Genomic DNA, 18,788 nt, shown 5'->3' with positions numbered 1-18,788 from the left:
GGAAACTGTCAGCAGCACAGAAGGGACTTGTTTGGGGAGGTGGAGAAGAGGCTGAGTCACAGCCTCACACTGTCCCAGCCTCAGGCCAGAAAGGTCCTGAAGTAGCTGCAACTCGAACTCCATGTCCTCGCCCAGCTCTTTGAGGGGTAAGGAAGAGCATGTGAGTAAGAGTACCGGGGGAGGACCCAGGCCTTGCAGCCCCCTCCCCACCACGGAAACTCAGCCGGGCCCAGCTCATCTCTCCTTGCTGTCTCTGGTGCACATCACCTCACCTTCCAGAGCAGTGGGCTCAGCAATCCCAGAGCCACAAGCAATGGTCCTGAAGACTCGGGGTCAAGTACACTGTTCCAGGGTGGGAGAACAGTTCTGACTGTGCTTCTGCCCGAGTTTCACAGCTGCTTTCCTTCCTCACCCTTGTGTGAAGACCCCAGGAGGCTGTCCAGGCCAGAGCTACAAGTTTTGTGAAGCCAGATATGAGGAGGGAAGATGCATGACAATCCCACTGTCACTGCCTTTCCCATCTCCCCTCAAGTGCTTCCTAGAGACTTAAGACTAACAGCCTAAAAAAAAAAAAAACAGCCTAGACCCAAGGATCTTTTTCGGATGTGATTTTCCTTCATCTCCCATGTCAACCCACTGTGCCCAGTGCTGTCCTTCTGTCTCCTGTGGTACTAGGGAGGAGCTGGGAGATGAGTTTAGCTAGAACTAGACACAACCTTAATATTCGTGTGTTTATTCTCAGAACATACAAACTCATCTTCTCAGAGAATAGAAAACAGAAATTTCACTGACTTCATGATGGACTCAGCCAGCTCACCCTGTCCCCTCATCTACTATAAAAATTCCCTGGGTGAGGGACGCCTCGAGTGCACAACACCCCTTGGCACAGGGGCCATGCACAACTCTAAGCAAGGATCTTGACTTGTTTTATAATCCAAAAGGGCAAACAGCTGTCAAAATGACAGTATGAGTCCAAGGTCCATTATCCTCAGTACCCAATTCCCTGGGTCATCTAGGGCAACAATGGTGCCATAGCTTAGGCAGTCAAGTCTGTGCCAAATAAGTTCCAGCCCAGCAGCCAGGTTTTTGTTCAGTCTGGGAGGCGATGCCAATTGGCTGCCCCTTTAACTGGCAAGAGCTGATGGCCCGATGCAATCCCAAAGCCCGCCTGAGGGGCAGAACTGGGCCAAAACCCTGGCAGTTTGTTCTGCCTGCCTCCTGGAGCAGCTTCCTCCCCTTTGACAGATGTGCACTCAGGCCTTCAGACCTGAGGGCCTGGACCAGGGAGTCTGATTGCTTCCTAAGCTCCTGGAAGAGTGAGGACCTGGGAAGAGATGTGAGGGTTCTGAAGAACAGGCTCCAGAGCATGGCCCTGAACCCCAGGGCGAGTGCTGTGTCGGCAAAGATGGTCTCTTCCCGGCGCTTCTTGATGAGGATGGTGCCTGGTTTATGCTGGGCGTCAGGATGGTTGGCTAGCTCTGGCAGGCAGGAGGACACTGGGCTCTCCAGAATGGCTTGCTTCAGCTCATAGAACACAGCAGAGTCCTCTTTGGTGAGGAAGGTGATGGCCACACCACTCTTGCCTGCTCGTCCCGTGCGGCCAATGCGGTGGATGTAATCTGGGGAGGGGGAGGAATGTCAGGGCACCAGGCCAGATGCCCTGGTGGGCAGTGTCTGAGGCCTCCACTTCTAAAAGCACCCTCTTCCCTGCCACACCGCCGAGGGCAGTAAACACAGAGCATGCTGCCTGAACCTGCAGGGCCCAAGGTGCTCTCCCCACCAGCACTGCTGATGGAGGTCACCCTATCACACCCAGACAAGGTGGCCCAGCTCCACTCTCCTCCACACCCAGAAGACAGAGTGCTGTCCCAGGTGCAGATGAAGGACAGGAGCTCTTCTCACGGGAACAAGCAACCCCAGGCTCGAGGCTGAGAGAGCTGACAGCCACGGCCCCCTCGGTGGAGATATTCGAGAAGAAGCAGGCAAGGAATCACCCTTTACCTGGAGTAAAGCTGCTCTCCCCTGCACTCACCCTCAATGTTCTTGGCCATGTCATAGTTGACGACCATAGATACATCTTGGATGTCGATACCACGACCCGCCACATCTGTAGCCACCAAAATATCCTTGGCCCCAGCCTTGAGGTTGGATAGTGCAAACTCTCGCTGCTCCTGGCCTTTTCCACCATGCAGCGTACAAGCGTTGTACTGTTGGAAGAATGGTGAGGTGAAGAAATAACAATGGGATCACAGAGAGACACAGAAGGCAGGAGGTAGTGGACAGGGAGGGAGAAATGCAGAGAGGAGAGGGAGAAGGAAGGGGAAAGGAGGCAGGAGAGAGAACAAGGGCAATTGAAGTAAGAAGGGAACAGATGAGCTGAAGAAAGGGATGGGAGAGATGGGGGTGGGGAAGACAAACAGGGCAAGGTTAAAGGTAGGGCAATCAGGCGTGAGACGTGGAGCCGGAGAGATGACAAGCAGTGAAAGAATGAGGGCGAGATGAGGGTGGAAAGCAAGGACCAAGAAATTTAAGGATGTTTAAGCGTTGAGTGGAAAGGACACACCCTTCCCCTCAAACACCAGATTCAGGAGCAAGACACTGATCACTAACATCTCCCTCCTGACCACGCCAACCCCTCTCCCAAACATACTTGAAAACAAAACACTCCAACCCACTCCACTCCACACCTTCAGATCCTGCCAGGATATGTGTCTCCCTGGCCCCAGCCCACCTCCAGGAAAACCCAAGGCAGCTGTGGCTGGCACTGCTGGAATGGACAGGGAGTCACAGCAACTGACCAAGTCCTCTTTATCCCCATCTACCACCCCTTTCCCTCTGACCCTGACTTGTTAAATACTGTAAAGGTTCAAGAATGGATCGGCATTGAAAGCAGGAGCCCAGGAGGCCCAACTAGTTTCAGAAGCAGCACCAAAGAGACAAGGCATTGCCCTCCCCTGCCAGACACACCCCCATCTTCTCCAGGGATTTGGCCAAAACATCACAGCCCTTCTTCTGGTTGACAAAAATGATGATGGGTGGATCAAAGCCTTGCTCCAAGATTGCCAGCAGCTTTTTCCTGGAGAGAAAAAGATGAGAAAAATGACACACATGCTACCCCTCCACTCCAAGTGAAATGCGCAACCCTGATCTACAAACACCAATTCCAGAATCTCCAATGCCCATGGAATTCTGAACAAGAAAACAGAAACTCTTCAACGTGGCAGAACAATCACTCTCCAGCCACCACTCACACTAAAAAGAGCCACTTCTCCATTCTGTTTCCCCTGACTCAGGTGCCCCCATACCTCTTTTCGGACTCTGACATGAGGAAGACTTTCTGTTCCACACGTTCATGGGGCTTGCCTGCAGAACCAATGTATACCACAGCAGGTCGCCGAAGATAGCTCCGGGCCAGACGCTCTACCGCTGGGGGCATGGTGGCCGTGAACATGACTGTCTGTGAAAACAAGAGGTCTAGCCCTGAGCTCAGGCAGACACACCACACATCCCACCATCAGCACAAGCAGCGCAGTGCAAACTAAAAAACAGAAAATGAGTCTGGACAGGAAACAGTGTTTCAGAAAACTGCCCCTTGCCATCCCACTTCTTTCTTCAGTGCCTATTCAGCAGAGTACTTTCTACCTTATGATAACAGGAAGGAAGGGCTGAGTGATTTGCCAGTGCCTGCGGTAGCAGCAGCAGCATAACTCTCCAGAATCATCTTTCCAGGCTAAGAGGCTACACTGCTAGCACTGTGAGAGGACTGTACGTAGCCATGCTTCACCATTCTGGGAACATGTGCTCTGGCCCGCCAAGGGCAAGAAGGGCCTGAGAGCAGGTGTGGCAACTTGCCCAACTTCTCCCGGCCTGGGGAAGCAGCCTTACTTGGCGGTACTTGTGTTTTCCTGACTCAAAGTTGGCCAGCATCTTCTCAGGGTCCTCGGCCTCATCTGTGTCTGGCTTCTGATTGCTGACAGGCATGTGCTCCAGGATCTTCTGGACGTCTGGCTCAAAGCCCATGTCAATCATCCTGTCTGCCTCGTCCAGAACCACATAGGTACAGCGGCTCAGCACCAGGTAGCGGTTCTCTAGCACATCGATCAGACGTCCTCGGGTAGCAATCACTATCTGGGGGGTACAGGGGAGTCACGTGTGGCGCCAGCAGGTACACTTTCCTCCCCTTCTTGTCAACTATCCACCTACTTGGGCAACAGATCCCCAATGCTAAGAAACTTGGCCCCCAAACTCCACTTAGGTTTGGGAGTGAAAATTCCAGAGAACTGGCATGAAATCACTTGGATTCTTTTTCTCAGGAATGAATGGGGTCTCTGGGTAAGGTCCAGGGGTTAGATGGAAGAGGCAACATCAACAGGAAATTTCTTAGATGGAAGAGAGACTAAGTGATAGAGTGGAGGGGGTTGGATAGTAGGATTAGGAAGCCTGCAGAAGACTCAATTCCTCCAGCAGACTCCTTGTTAAAAAGCTCTCCTTCCCTATCCTGAGAAGAATGCAAAGCAAAATCAATGACGCAGTCTGGCAGAGTGATTAAGAGCACAGCCTTCAGACATGAATCTCAGTTCTGCCCATCACCAGCTGTGACTCTGAGCAAGTTATTAACTTGATCCTCAGCTTCATCTGTAAAATGGAAGTACCATTATCCATTCTCTTAAGATGACTGTGACAATTAATGATGTGCAAAGTACCATTCCTGGTGCCCAAGTCCTCCATAAATAACAGCACATATCTACAAACCAGCCCCTTTTGTCATTTACTGTGCATCTACGGCAGAGCTAGAAACAGCTCCGTCCCAGACGGCGGGCCGGCTGCTGGCCAGGTAGACCGACCTCACAGCCCATGCGCAGCCGGAAGCCCTGGTCTTCCCTGGAGATGCCGCCGATGACGGCCACGGTGCGGATGCCCAGCGGCTTCCCAAACTTGATGGTCTCTTCCTCAATCTGCTGCGCCAGCTCACGAGTGGGGGCCAGGATGATAGCGTAAGGGCCCTGGTCGGACTCTTCGATCCTGTGGTAAATGGGGCAGCCCGCAGTTTCATGAGCTTTGGTTCTCATCCAACCACAAACAGGAGCAAGATAAAGTCACTCTTAAGGGCAGCTATGAGAATGGGGAGGGTGGTGGGAAAAGAACGCAACAAGTGCTCTTAAAAATCAGACTCCAGGACAGCCAAGCACTCCAAGGAGTGATCTGTACCAGCAATAAAATAACCATATGCTTCTTTGATATCATGACCCAATTATTCCCTAATATCTGACCCAGACTAAATAAAGAAGGGGCCTTCTGATTATAGACTTAAAAAGAAGACCAAATGCTCATTTGCCATTTTCACCTTTCCCACCCAGTGGAACCAATGTCGGCTGCTCTCACCTGTCAATTTTGGGGAGAGTGGTAATCCAGACCAGCAACGGGATGAGGAAGGCTGCTGTCTTGCCGCTGCCAGTCTCAGCCACTCCAATGATATCACGATTCTGTAGCCCAATGGGGATTGCCTGACGCTGGATAGGTGTTGGCTCCTGCAGTGACCCACAGATAGCAATGAGTACTGACAGAATTATGCTACCTGGGCTGCTGCTGTCAGGGTGGGCACAATGGGAAAAAGCCAAACACAGTGAAAAGGTATGGGACCCGAGAAGAAACACAACCAACAAACAGTACTTCAGAAACTGACCACAACGTCACCTTGGTGCCCACTGGCAGAGAAGGCACCAAACAGTCAAGGAACAAAGTTTTCTGTTCTCAAACTATGTATGTACCCTTTAGAATCTGGCAACATATCAGATCTCTGGGCCAGTCTACTTGCTCTCACCTTGTAGCCACACTTATCGATGACCTCCAAGATGTGTGGAGGCAGAGAAGAGTCTTTCCAGGATCGGATGGGATTGGGAATCTTGCCACCTTTGGTGGTGATGCTATAGTCCTCGCGGAAGATCCGCCAGTCCCTGTCCGTCATCTCGTCCAACTTTTTCTGGGACCAATGCCGATCATCCCAGCGTTGCTTGGCTTCCTTCTTTCGAAGTTTGCGGAGTCTTGCCCTGGAGCAGGACACGGGGAATAAATGGGGTCTATATCCTCCCCATCTCCTTCCTGTAGACTCAGCTGTGCCCCACCACCCGTAGCCCTGACCACTCACTCCTCCTGCTCCTTTTCTTCCAGTGTCCGCCTCTTCTCCATTAGGTCTCCATAGAAACGCGACTGCTCTCGTTTCTGCTGCTTCAGGTCAATGCCTGCAATGAAGCCTCGCCCCAACAACTGTACCTGGTGCCGTTCTTTGTACCTGGGATTGAGACAGAGGAAGAGGAAAAGAGAAGGCGCTGCTAAGCACAAGGCTGAAGGTGTATCAGTTCCCCTTTCAGTCAGAGTCTTTCCCCACCCAGAGGGCCAGCTGACTACTGTTTTACCCATCTCCCCAGCCCAGCCTATCTCACTTCTATCTCTGTAGTCACTGATTCTAGCAACTGCCTAGTTTAAAAGACCTAGCGCTGAGGCATGAAGCCACTCACAAGGGGTTGTAGTCGATGGAAGTGTCCTCAGACGCATCCCACTCAAAGACAAACTTTCGGTCGTTGAGATGCCTTGTCCGGCGCCGCTTCTTGATGCCACCGAGGTAACGCTCCTGCCCAGGAACAGAACACAAACCCTTGAAGGAGTCCCAAACCTCACATACAAACATCAGAACGGCCACATAGCCAAACCTCATTTGCGTGTGTGGATGGATGGTGGGGCCCGAACCTTAATGGCGTGCAGCTCCTTGCTCTTATCCTTCTCCTCCCGGATCTTCTGTCGCCCTTCCTCATCCTCATTCCCATTGGTCTCCCTCTCCATCCTCTCCCTGCGCTCCCGACGTTCCCGTTCCTGAGGGTCTTCTGCAGACCAAGGAGAACAAAGCTGCAGAACTCAGTGGAAGAAAAAAGAGGGCATGGAGATCATCCAAACAACAGACTCCAAATGAGTAAAAAGGAAGGGGGGACATTTATGATACAAGAGGAATGAAGACCTAACAGAAAAAGATGTTTCTCATGAACGTGCCCCAGCCACCCTCTTCCAAACTCAAACAGGTCTCAAGCCCTTCTGAGTGACACCGCAATCCTGTCCCACCCTTTCCTACCCCATCGAGGGCCACGGGGTAAGAAAACGAACCCAACATTTTCCGGCCCAGGTCTTGGAACTGTTTCCTTTTCTTCCTCTCTTCTTCAAGCATCCTCTGCCGCTCCTCCACTTCCTGCTGCCGTCGCTTCAGGGCTTCAGCCTCTCGTTCTGCTTTAGAGAGGAACTTGGGCTACAAAATAGATTACCACTGTAAACAAGGATCTGGGGACAGGGTAGACTCACATCACTGATGGCGAGATGGCAAGGGGCCCAGAAATACCTGTTTAGGTGTTAAAAGTGTAAAGAAAACACAAACAGGCCTGGTAACTATGTCTCCCTCAAGATCTGCATGTTGAAGCCCTTAACTCCCATCCCTCTGAGTGGACTATATTTAGAGACAGAGGCTTTAGAGAGGTGATAAGGTTAAATGAGGCTTCAAAGGTGGGCCCTACACAGATCTGACTGTATCTTTCTTTATAAGAACACTTGGACACACAGAGACCACAGGCCTGTACAGAGGGAAGAGCATGTGAAGATGGAAAAGCCATCCCCCTAGAAGCCAGGGAGAGAAGCCTCAGAAGAAACAATCCCATTTGATCTTGAGCTTCTAACCTCCAGAACTATGAGATAAGTTTCTACTGTTTAAGTCACTCAGTCTGTATGTTCTGTCATGGCAATCCTAGGCAACTAATACAGACCCTCAAGCTCTTACCTTGGCCTCAGCTTCCTCCTCGGCCTTTTTCTTGGCCAGAAGTTCCTCCAGGGATAATGGCTGGGCCTGAAGATAAAACACAGGACTTCAGTCCATAGAGGCTCTCTCCCTCTGAAGAACAACAAAGTCAGGCTTAAACTGAAGAGGATGATAAGGGAAAAAAACAAATTCTTCCTCTTTTTACCTTAGGTTTCTTATCACCATGTTCGTCCTCTTCATCCTTTCTAGAGTCTCTGTCTTTCCGAGATTTAAAATCTTTTCCTCGGCCAGGAGATAAACTTTAAGGCAAAGGAACAGGGGAAAACTCCACATCACTCTTTTTTGACCATGTTGTGAAGCATGTGAGATCTTAGTTCCCCAACCAGGGATCCACTGCAGCGGAAGCGAGGAGTCTTAACCACTGGACCACCAGAGGACTCCCCATATCACTGTTACTCTAGCCCCTGAATGAGATTCAGACTGAGCTCCCCAAAAGAAAATGGAAGTTTTCCCATGACTCAGCAAGACTGGCCCATGGTCATCCAACAAGTCCTGAAGTTCCTCTTGCAGGCCTGGTCACTCTGCCTGCTCTGAAACCTAATGATGGCCCTGTCTTGACCTCATGCTACCTGAATCTCCTTTTCTGAGACTGATCTCCTCTGGGAAGTGGGTCTTAACTACTGATGTAAAAAATATTTCCTCCGAACATTAGTCACAGAAAACAATGAAATATTACCGTTTGCAGCAACATGTATGGACACAGATTATCATACTGAGTAAAGTCAGTCAGAGAGAGAAAGACAAATATTAGATGAATCACTTATACATGGAATAAAAAAAATAATCAAATGAATTATTTACAAAACAGAAACAGACTCACAGACAGAGAAAACAAACTTATGGTTACCAAAGGGGAAAGAGGGCAGGGAAGGCTAAATGAGGAGTATGGGATTAACAGATACACACTACTATATATAAAATAAACAACAGGATTCACTTTGTAGCACAGGGGATTACATTCAATATTTCATAGTAACCTATAATGGAAAAGAATTGGAAAAAAACATATATGTGTAACTGAAATCACTTCACCATACATCTGAAACTAACCCAATATTGTAAATCAACTATATTTCAATTAAAAAAAAATTCCTCCAAATAGCAAACGCACATCAGAAGGGAGAAAAAAACTCTGCCTTACTTTGTAATGCACAATGAATTCAGCCAACATGACCACCACCCACACCCTTCCCAGATACTGCTATATATGTATTTTGCTCATTTCTCCTGCCTATCAGTCCCAGCAGTCTTTTTCCCACATCTGCTATAAGCTTAATATACAAGAGATCTCAAATAACCACAGTGCTTGTTATGAGGATTCTATCCTTCACCCTGAATTCTAACCTACATCAGTTCAGTTCACTCAGTCGTGTCCGACTCTTTGCAACCCCATGAATTGCAGCACGCCAGGCCTCCCTGTCCATCGCCAACTCCCGGAGTTTATTCAAACTCATGCCCATCGAGTCGGTGATGCATGTTCAGGGCCTAATAAAAACTTTGTATAGAAAGTTTCCAGAACAATGAGATCATGATATTGGCACATTAAACTAACCCAACAAGTACATGTTGTATATTCTGTGTAGAAAACTGAATGGTCTGATGGAGCTATAGGAATGTTCTGCTGGCTGGTAACCTAGAAAATTTCAAAATTCTAAGAACAAGCTGACCCTCAAGGGGCTGTGACTTCACTAACTGGTTATACATTCTAAAGAAGATGTGCGCCTTCTAAAAGACAGCTCTGCAATAACTACCAGCAGGATTCACTGTGGAAAATTCACTTTGCCATGAAGCTGGGCAAGCTGAAACGCAGAGAAGCAGTGAGGGTGTTGCCCTAAAAGCCCACTCCAACCCGTCAGGTACCTGGATCGCTTGCGGTCCTTGTCCCTTCGGTGCCCGTCCTTATCCCGATCTCGGTCTTTCTTATTCCGATCTCGTTCCTTATCTCGCTCTCGCTCTTTGTGCCGACGATCTCTGAAGACAGAGCAATTGAGAAATCATGTGATACTTCCTATGTACCTGCACTGCAGCCCTAAGAAGGTTCCCATGCTCTTTTCTTCCCAAAGTAACATTTTACAAATTATAAAATGTGTTTCCCAAGAAGTTATGAGAGAATTCTATTAATAAGGTCTTGGAGCTCCAATCTGTATTACTAAGTATTAATGACAATGACAGGCCATGGGCTGTGTGAACAGATAAACTATCTTTCTCAATTATTGGGACCTTCATCTTACAAGTTTCCTCTTTACCTTTAAGAGCTACTGGGTCCCCAGGTGTAGAGAAACCTATGACAGACTCATGTCCCAATAGGGAGGCATACACTCCCTCTCCAGGTAACAAACAGTAAGTTACTTTACCTTTCTGTAGACTTGGATCGGGAACGGGAGCGAGAACGGCTGATTCCTCTACGCCTATCCCTTGAACGATGCCGTTTCCTGTCTTTAGATGGGGAAGACTTCCGGTCTCGGTCTCTATCGCGGTCTCTGTCAGGAGTCCGAGATCGCTTCCTTTCCTCCTTGGAAGGTGATGCATCACGGTCCTTCTTATCAGCCAGCTCTCCTGCCATCTATCGTGCATAAGACGAGTACTTATTATGTACTAGGTACTTTTCTGAACTTTTTTTTTCTTTTCTGAACTTTTTACAATTTACCTAACAATTTACTTAATCTCAAAACAATATTCATTGGAAGATATAGTGGTGTACCTGCTTTAGGGATAAAGAAACTGAAGCTCAGATATATAAAGTAACTTGCCTAAGGACACCTGGGTGTTAAGTGTCAGAGTTTCAGGCAGTCTGGCTCCAGAGGCCCATTCTTATTCATTAATACTATCTCTCTGGGATTCCTTTTTGTGTTTTTATATATATATATACATATATATATATAATTAAACTGCAAGAGTATTAAAAAAAATGATACCAAATGAATAGTATACTAGCTATCTCTAGAAATATCTTGTATTGCTTATCTTAGGAATCTACTGTATCTGCCAGCCCACCAGAATCAATCAACACATCTATATCTAAGAGAGATTTCTCTGGAGCGCATAAAGAAAACTCAAAAGAGAAAAAAGGAGTTTAATTTTGAGATGTGGGATTATGATCAGCACCTCAAGAAAACCTAGGTTCAAATAGAAGAGAAATTCACTTTTACACAGATTTAAGAAATGTACTTCTAGTTATGCAATGGCAAAAACTTGGGTGACAGGTACATAGGACCTCCATGCACTTTGGTTTTAAAATTTCCTGTGAATCTATATCTAATGGAAACAGTGAGAGACTTTATTTTTTGTGCTCCAAAACCACTGCAGATGGTGACTGCAGCCATGAAATTAAAAGATGCTTGCTCCTTGGAAGAAAAGCTATGACAAACCTAGACAGCATATTAAAAAGCAGAGACATTACTGTGCCAACAAAGGTCCATCTAGTCAAAGCTATGGTTTTTCCAGTAGTCATGTATGGATGTGAGAGTTGGACTATAAAGAAAGCTGAGCGCTGAAGAATTGATGCTTTTGAACTGTGGTGTTGGAGAAGACTCTTAAGAGTCCCTTGGACTACAAGGAGATCAAACTGATCCATCCTAAAGGAAATCAGTCCTGAATATTCATTGGAAGGACTGATGCTGAAGCTGAAACTCCAATACTTTGGCCACCTGATTCAAACTGACTCATTTGAAAAGACCCTGATGCTGGGAAAGACTGAAGGCAGGCAGAGAAGGGGATGACAAGGGATGAGACGGTTGGATGGCATCACCGACTCAATGGACATGAGTTTGAGCAAGCTCCAGGAGTTGGTGATGGACAGGGAAGCCTTGGAGTGCTGCAGTCCATGGGGTCACAAAGAGTCGGACACAACTGAGCGACTGAACTGAACTGTGAATCTATGATTATTTTAGAATTAAAAATAAGGGAGGAAGGGATGGAATAGAGCAAGGAGGGAGGGAAGGAGGAAGAAGTGTACCAGAAACTAGAGGTCACAGACGTTCTGACATGCCGTACTCAGATTTTCACAGCCTTGATTATGATCCAGTCCCACAAAAAGTTTGAGCAAGAATTGTTCTGTCTCCATCCTGCCTGGGGGATACTGAACACCATGCCATACTGTCAGCTGCCCTTTATAGACTACAAAATCTATTTCAGAGAGGTGCTAAATTCAGACAGCAAGTCTGCATTTGCCTCTATTCTACCATCACCATCATCATTCCTAAGCCTCAGGGTATATTTCTCAAAACTTACTTTATCTCCGAATGGTTTCCATGAAATAACAGTTCCCTAAGCTACAGCTTACAATCCCCCTTTCTCATGTAATTCCTGCCATGTATCTTTAAGAAGGGAGAGTAGGTAAAGAAAAGAAAAATGAACAAGTAGCACTTTTAAAAAGTTGGAGACAACCTATTTTACCTCAGAATTGCCAGTACATCATGCATAGAACATGGACATTATACTCATGTCTCTTTCACTTATAGCCCTAAGAAAACAATCCAGAGGTAAGGCAGTCTTCTCTATAAAGCATCCTGGACAATGTATAGCAAAAACCACTACAATACTGTAAAGTAATTAGCCTCCAACTAATAAAAATAAATGAAAAAAAAAGCATCCTGGACATCATCATTATTTCAACAAATACTGACTACCTGAGAGGTGCCAGAAACTATTCCAGTACTAGAGATTCAGCAATAAACAAAACAAAGTCTCTGATCTCATAATGCTTAAATTCCAGTGAAGCAGACAGCAGTTAGGCAGAAAATAAGAGAATTTCAAACAGCATAAGTGCTAATGAAGAGAACCAAGCAGGGTGTGTGATGGGGAGCAGCATGAACAAGAGGGCTCTGGAAAGAATTTTTTAGATGACATGTAAGCTGAGACTTGAATGATGGGACATAGAGAGTCCGTAAAAATCAAAGAAAAGAATTTATTGTGTAGAACGAACAGCAAGACACTGGGGCAAGAGCTAGCTTAGCATGTTTGCTAACTAAAAATAGACACATGTGTGGAATTCCCTGGTGGTCCAATAGTTAGGCCCTCACAATGCCAGGGCAAGGTTCAATCCTTGGTCAGGAAGCTAATACCCTGCAAGCTGTGCAGCACTGCCAAAAAAACAGACTCATGTGGTCAGGAGTGGCCGTGACCACGGGGGAAGACTGACTCAGGATGCGTTCAAGGAGGCAGGCAGGAGTCAGATCAGGGAAACGCGTTTTAGGCCAAGCTAGAAGAACTTGGATTTTAGTTTAACTGCAGTGGGAACCTTAGAAAGGTGTTAAACTGGAAGTCATATGATTTTTTTTACATTTTTAAAGGATCACTTTGGTGACTTGCAAAAGGCAAGAATGGACAAAGAACCACTGAGAATGCTACTATGGTAGTCCAGACAAAAGGTAACAGTGGGGACCTTTCTGGTGGTTCAGTGGCCAAGACTCTGTACTCCCAATGCAAGGGGCCCAGGTCTGATCCCTGGTTAGGGAGCTAGATTTCACATGCCACAACTAAGAGTTTGTATGCCACAACTAAACAATTCCTTGTGTCACAACTAAGACCCGGTACAGCCAAATAAATAAATAAGTATTTTTAAAAAGGTAACAGTGGTTTGTTCTAGAAAAGTGAGAGTGGAGACAGAAAGAAGTAGAGAGCCTCGAGGCAGATTCTGAAGACAGAGCTGACAGGGACTTACTGATGAAGGCAGGAAACAAAGGGGAGAAACACTAAAACTCCTAAACACATGGTCTGTGAACTTAAATGTTTCACAGTGCCATTAGTGACTGGAGAAGACTGGGAAGGAAACGATTTAGGAAGAAATTAAATGTTTCATTTTGATCACAGTGAATGTAACATGTCAATAAGAAAACCAAGTGGAAAGAGAGCCCGGATAGCTCAGTCGGTAGAGCATAAGAAAACCAAGTGGCGATTCCAAGAAGGCAGCTGAAACTGCAATTCTGGAACTTAGGAGAGAGTTGGAGACAGTAACGTGAGTTATCAATATACAGATGGCTTTTAAAACCATAGGACGCTAAATGATTATTACTTAAGTAGGCATTCTAGTTAGGAAGAAAATAGAGGAGGACCCAGGGACTTCCCTGGTGGCCCAGTGGTTAAGAACCCACCTTTCAATGCAGGGGACACAGGTTGGATCCCTGGTCGGGAAAGTAAGATCCCACATGCCACAGAGCAACTAAGCCCACATGCCACAACTAGAGAGCCCAAGCGCTGGCAAGAAAAAACCTACACCACACTGCTGCCACCACCACCGCCTCCCCCCAACCCGTGACTGCAACTAAGACCCAACTCAGTCATAAATAAATATTTTTTTAAAAAAGAGGACCCCCCCCAAAAAAAGAGGACCCATGAATAAACTCTGAAACACTGTAACATTTAGAAGTCAGGCATAGAAGCCAGAGAGGAAAACTGGAAAGAAACAATAGCCAGTGAAAAAGAAGAAAAGATAGTAAAGTATGCCATCACAGAAGCCAAAAATGTGGTTCAAGGAGGGAATGCTGATCTGTGTCAAGCAGAGAAAGACTGGAAGATAAAGGAGTCACCCTCGCCTCTAAAACAGAGATGACAAGAGCTGTTTTAATGGCATGGTGGGAGTAAAAGTCTGAGTGCAATGAGTTTAGAAGAAAATGAGAGGTGCAAATAAGCAGACAGTAACCACAGGCAACTTTTATTATAGGTTCTACTCATCACAAACCTCCGGATCTTTGAGTTCCTCAGTGCTTGCAGGACAGGGGCAGTCTTTTTTTCATTCAATGAAGTATGCATCTATCAAACAACCACCATATGCAAGGCACAGTGCTAGGCACAATGTGAGTTACAAAAGGAAATCAGGAAAACCCTGTCCACAGGAAGCTTACAAAACAATAGAGGATATGAGGCACATACCAAGATGCAGGCTCAGATGAATTACTGCAGGAGTTCAAAGAAGTTTCTTTTCACTTGAAAAAGGAAATCTGGAAAGAGTGTAGAGGAAGTGGCTCTTGAATATTTAAATATAGGTAGAATTGGAAGATGTGTAATTGAGGGTGCCGGAAAGAAGTCATTGCCGGCAAAAGAAATGATACAGGAGGCGCAGAGGCGGGAAAGCATGACTAGTTATGGGAGAAAAGCCAGAGTTTCAGTTTGACTGAAGCAAGGGCTACTCCAAACATGAAAGAATAAGATCGGACTGAGGCTATCACGGGTGCTGTGCGCATGGGCAAAGGTCTGACCCGTAACATCGTCCAGGGACCTGCCCTATCCCCGCAGGAGCCAACACTCCCACTGGGGCCCGCGCCCCTTCCCTCCTGCCGGATAGAGCTTTCCAAGCTCGTGCCCTTTCCCTATGGCGTTCTTCCTCGCCTCCTCCCAGAGACAGGGTCAACCGCTGTGCCCTCACTCTCGCCTTCTCTGCAGGCTCGTGGAAACCGCTTCCACCGCCCGAGACTCACCACTCTTGAGCCCAAACCGCCCAACGCGGCCTCAACGTCGCCGAGTAGTCGCCATCTTTCCCGTTTCCTGGTCGCCGGGCTGCTCCCTCGGCCGCGCGGCAAGCCGGGAAGTCGAGTTCCTGGCCCTGGGCAGCGCAGGCCAACAACGCAGGGCCGAGAACTACCAATCCCAGAATGCACGGCGCGAGCGCCGGTCCCGCGACGCGGGGGCCGCTGGGCAATGTTGTTCGCCAAACATTTGAGTCTGTGGGAGGAAGAGTTTTTCATAGGTCGACTTTCATCAGAAGGTTTTTCTCTCTGCGGGCGCAGCCCTCCTGGAATATGCTGGTTTTCCTGGAAACTGTAGTTAACGACATCATGGCCCGTGGCTTACAACGGAGAAATGTAAGGCTTTCCTTACATATCAATAGCACGTAGTTATAACTAGGTAACTGTAGTAACAGCAATAAATACTATACCATTTGTGGAAAAGCCGGTTTAAAAAAAAATCTTTGAGATAGATTATTAGCGCCATTTTACAGATGGACAAATGAAAATTTAAGTTACAGGAGCAGCCTAGTATCCACCAGGGAGGGTGGGACAGTTCATTGTGTGAGACCATCCCAGCTTTAGGAGAACATTTTTAACAACCTTGGCCCCAGCGGTAACACCGTAGTTACTGTTACAACCTTTTGAACATTTTAAAATGAGCTCACACAATGGATTGTAAAGGCCTCTTGGAAAGAGTATCTTCTGGGCTGTGGTACCTGGTTTTCTAAACATCCCAGATAGGACCTGCCCTTTTCACTTTCTTGCTCTTTGGAATCTGTTCCAGAAAAACATCTATTTCTGCTTTATTGACTACGCCAAAGCCTTCAACTGTGTTGATCACAATAAACTGGAAAATTCTGAAAGAGATGGGAATACCAGACCACCTGACCTGCCTCTTGAGAAACCGGTATGCAGATCAGGAAGCAACAGTTAGAACTAGACATGGAACAACAGACTGGTTCCAAATAGGAAAAGGAGTATGTCAAGGCTGTATATTGTCACCCTGCTTATTTAACTTATATGCAGAGTACATCTTGAGAAATGCTGGGCCGGAAGAAGCACAAGCTGGAATCAAGATTGCCGGGAGAAATATCAATAACCTCCGATATGCAGATGATACCACCCTTGTGGCAGAGAGGGAAGAGGAACTAAAAAGCCTCTTGATGAAAGTGAAAGAGGAGAGTGAAAAAGTTGGCTTAAAGCTTAACATTCAGAAAACTAAGATCATGGCATCTGGTCCCATCACCTCATGGGAAATAGATGGGGAGACAGTGGAAATTGTCAGACTTTATTTTTGGGGGCTCCAAAATCACTGCAGATGGTGACTGCAGCCATGAAATTAAAAGACACTTACTCCTTGGAAGGAAAGTTATGACCAACCTAGCCAGCATATTAAAAAGCAGAGACATTAGTTTGCCAACAAAGGTCTGTCTGGTCAAGGCTATGGTTTTTCCAGTAGTCATGTATGGATGTGAGAGTTGGACTGTGAAGAAAGCTGAGCACCGAAAAATTGATGCTTTTGAACTATGGTGTTGGAGAAGACTCTTGAGAGTCCCTTGGACTGCAAGGAGATCCAGCCAGTCCATCCTAAAGGAGATAAGTCCTGGGTGTTCATTGGAAGGACTGATGCTGAAGCTGAAACTCCAATACTTTGGCCACCTCATGCGAAGAGTTGACTCATTTGAAAAGACCGTGATGCTGGGAGGGATTGGGGGCAGGAGGAGAAGGGGATGACAGAGGATGAGATGGCTGGATGGCGTCACTGACTCGATGCGCATGAGTTTGAGTAAACTCCGGGAGTTTGTGATGGACAGGGAGGCCTGGCGTGCTGCGATTCATGGGGTCACAAAGAGTCGGACACAACTGAGCGACTGAACTGACTGAATACTTTTTCTTCTCTCTCTCTCTAGTTCCCTCTCTTCAGTCCTCCAATGAGCTTTTTTTCCCCAAAAAACTGTAGTTTCATTTTGTTTCTCTTTGGTCTTGTGGTTAATAATTCTACTTCCCTTCCTCCCCCAAACAAAAATCTTGACAACTTCTAGGACGGTTTAGATAGATGCGTTCATGCTAAATCGCTTCAGTCGTGTCTAATGCTTTGCAGCACCATGGGCCATGGCTAATGTCTCCTTCCTTTCCTTTTTTCCCATCACAAGCTTTTGGGTTTCAATCCCACATGGCTCTTGGTCTGTTTTTCTCTCTGATTGTGTTCAGTGCTGCTGAAGCAGAGCCTGGAGTAAGCCCAGATAACCAACTGGGAACCTCACTGCACAAACTCCCAAAGTAACCCCAGGAGAGGCACCCTTCTGCTCTTAGAACTCTGAAGCATTTGATCTGCCCACTTGGACCGCAGAAAAGGGAAGGGAAAAGTTGTCCACGATCAGTCAGGTGTAATTCACCCAGTGAACACTGGAGGGCTCTCCACTCATAGACTGGAACTAACAATCAGACCAAGGGGTAGAGCTGCTGCTGGTTTTTACTGTTACCTTCTTTTCTATTGCCCAACTCTGTGCTGGATACTTAATTATATTACTTATTTCACTTGTTCTAACACCATAAGATGGGTATTATCTCCATTTTAGTGATAAGGAGATTTGTGGCCCAGAAAGATTAATTATACCTTTGAAGTCCACATAGTTAAAAGAATGAAGCCAGGATTCAAGTCCAAGTTCATTTAACTTCAGCTTAGATGCTGTCCCCATTTTCAGGCTACCATTCTCAATCATCTTTAAAGATCAATAAATTGAGGCCCAGAAAACTGAGCTTGTCTGAGTGCATAGAGGCAGAGTTCCCCTAGTACTTGCACATAGCTTTCTCAGGATACTTGTGAGACATTGAGTTTAAAGAATATTTGCAGGACTTCCCTGGCAGTCCTGTGGTTAAGACGCCATATCCAATGCAAGGGGTGGGGATTCTATCCCTGGTCAGGGAATTAAGACCCCACATGCCTAGCAGTGCAGCCAAAAAAAACCTTTAAAAAAAAAAAAAAGAATACTTGCATGGTTTGTCCTACCCTGCTAGCTCTTTCACAAATATTCATCTATGGAGATGGAGACAAAGGGACTACATTCTTTAAGGGTTCATAACTATAGTCTCCTATTTCAGTACCACATGGCTAGCAGTAAAGGACCCATGGAGTTAGTTAACACTGAGACTGGGTTTGAATCCTGACTCCACTATTTACTAGAGTACGATCTTGTGCAAGTTATATGGCATCTCTGGCTTTTCTATTTCCTCATTTATAAAATAGGGATAATAAGACCATTTGCCTCACAGGATAGGATAGTATGGGCTTCCCTGGTAGCTTAGATAGTTAAGAATCTGCCTGCAATGCAAGAGACCCAGGTTCAATCCCTGGGTGTGGAAGATCCTCTGGAGAAGGGAATGGCAACCCATTCCAGTATTCTTGCCTGGACAATCCCATGGACAGGGAAGCCTGGCGGGCTATAGTCCGTGGGGTTGCAAAGAGTCAGACACAACTGAGCAACTAACAC

At 46.7% G+C, this 18,788-nt stretch overlaps 1 protein-coding gene and 1 long non-coding RNA gene across 3 annotated transcripts; one reads left to right on the top strand and one right to left on the bottom strand.

Moving 5' to 3' along the window:
* Positions 1 to 712: 712 nt before the first annotated feature.
* DDX23 (DEAD-box helicase 23) lies at positions 713 to 15,368 on the bottom strand. Of its 2 annotated transcripts, none has more exons than XM_020886947.2 (17): positions 15,268 to 15,368; positions 10,207 to 10,415; positions 9,713 to 9,823; positions 7,998 to 8,091; positions 7,814 to 7,879; positions 7,153 to 7,291; positions 6,745 to 6,878; positions 6,516 to 6,628; positions 6,146 to 6,289; positions 5,822 to 6,047; positions 5,383 to 5,528; positions 4,845 to 5,022; positions 3,886 to 4,128; positions 3,306 to 3,457; positions 2,968 to 3,076; positions 2,033 to 2,207; positions 713 to 1,619 (listed from the first exon to the last, which is right to left on the bottom strand). In XM_020886947.2, exons 2-17 carry the CDS (start codon positions 10,413 to 10,415, stop codon positions 1,045 to 1,047), a joined length of 2,814 nt encoding a protein of 937 aa, XP_020742606.2. In that variant the 5' UTR covers positions 15,268 to 15,368; the 3' UTR covers positions 713 to 1,044. The 2 variants fall into 2 exon arrangements, with proteins under 2 accessions (XP_020742606.2, XP_020742607.2); XM_020886948.2 differs by lacking the exon at positions 15,268 to 15,368 and adding an exon at positions 14,723 to 14,947.
* Positions 15,369 to 15,453: 85 nt separating this feature from the next.
* On the top strand, positions 15,454 to 17,267 carry LOC139030846 (uncharacterized). The gene is made up of 2 exons (XR_011483266.1): positions 15,454 to 15,651; positions 16,082 to 17,267. It is a non-coding gene; the product is annotated as an uncharacterized lncRNA (long non-coding RNA).
* Positions 17,268 to 18,788: the final 1,521 nt, after the last annotated feature.

The sequence above is a fragment of the Odocoileus virginianus genome, chromosome 24, assembly GCF_023699985.2.
Source record: "Odocoileus virginianus isolate 20LAN1187 ecotype Illinois chromosome 24, Ovbor_1.2, whole genome shotgun sequence".
In the NCBI taxonomy this organism is placed as follows: Eukaryota; Metazoa; Chordata; class Mammalia; order Artiodactyla; family Cervidae; genus Odocoileus; species Odocoileus virginianus.
The sequence above is the reverse complement of the archived record's forward strand: the minus strand, read 5'-3'. Positions and strand labels throughout refer to the sequence as shown.

What these genes read in the sequence shown, in the direction of transcription:
- DDX23 (XM_020886947.2), bottom strand. Translation starts at nt 10,415, where the DNA reads ATGGCAGGAGAGCTGGCTGATAAGAAGGACCGTGATGCATCACCTTCC. An exon ending in AGGAGGAAGCTGAGGCCAAG is followed by an intron (nt 7,292 to 7,813) that starts GTAAGAGCTTGA and finishes TCTATTTTGTAG; the next exon opens with CCCAAGTTCCTCTCTAAAGC. An exon ending in CCTGGGCCGGAAAATGTTGG is followed by an intron (nt 6,879 to 7,152) that starts GTTCGTTTTCTT and finishes CTTGGTCTGCAG; the next exon opens with AAGACCCTCAGGAACGGGAA.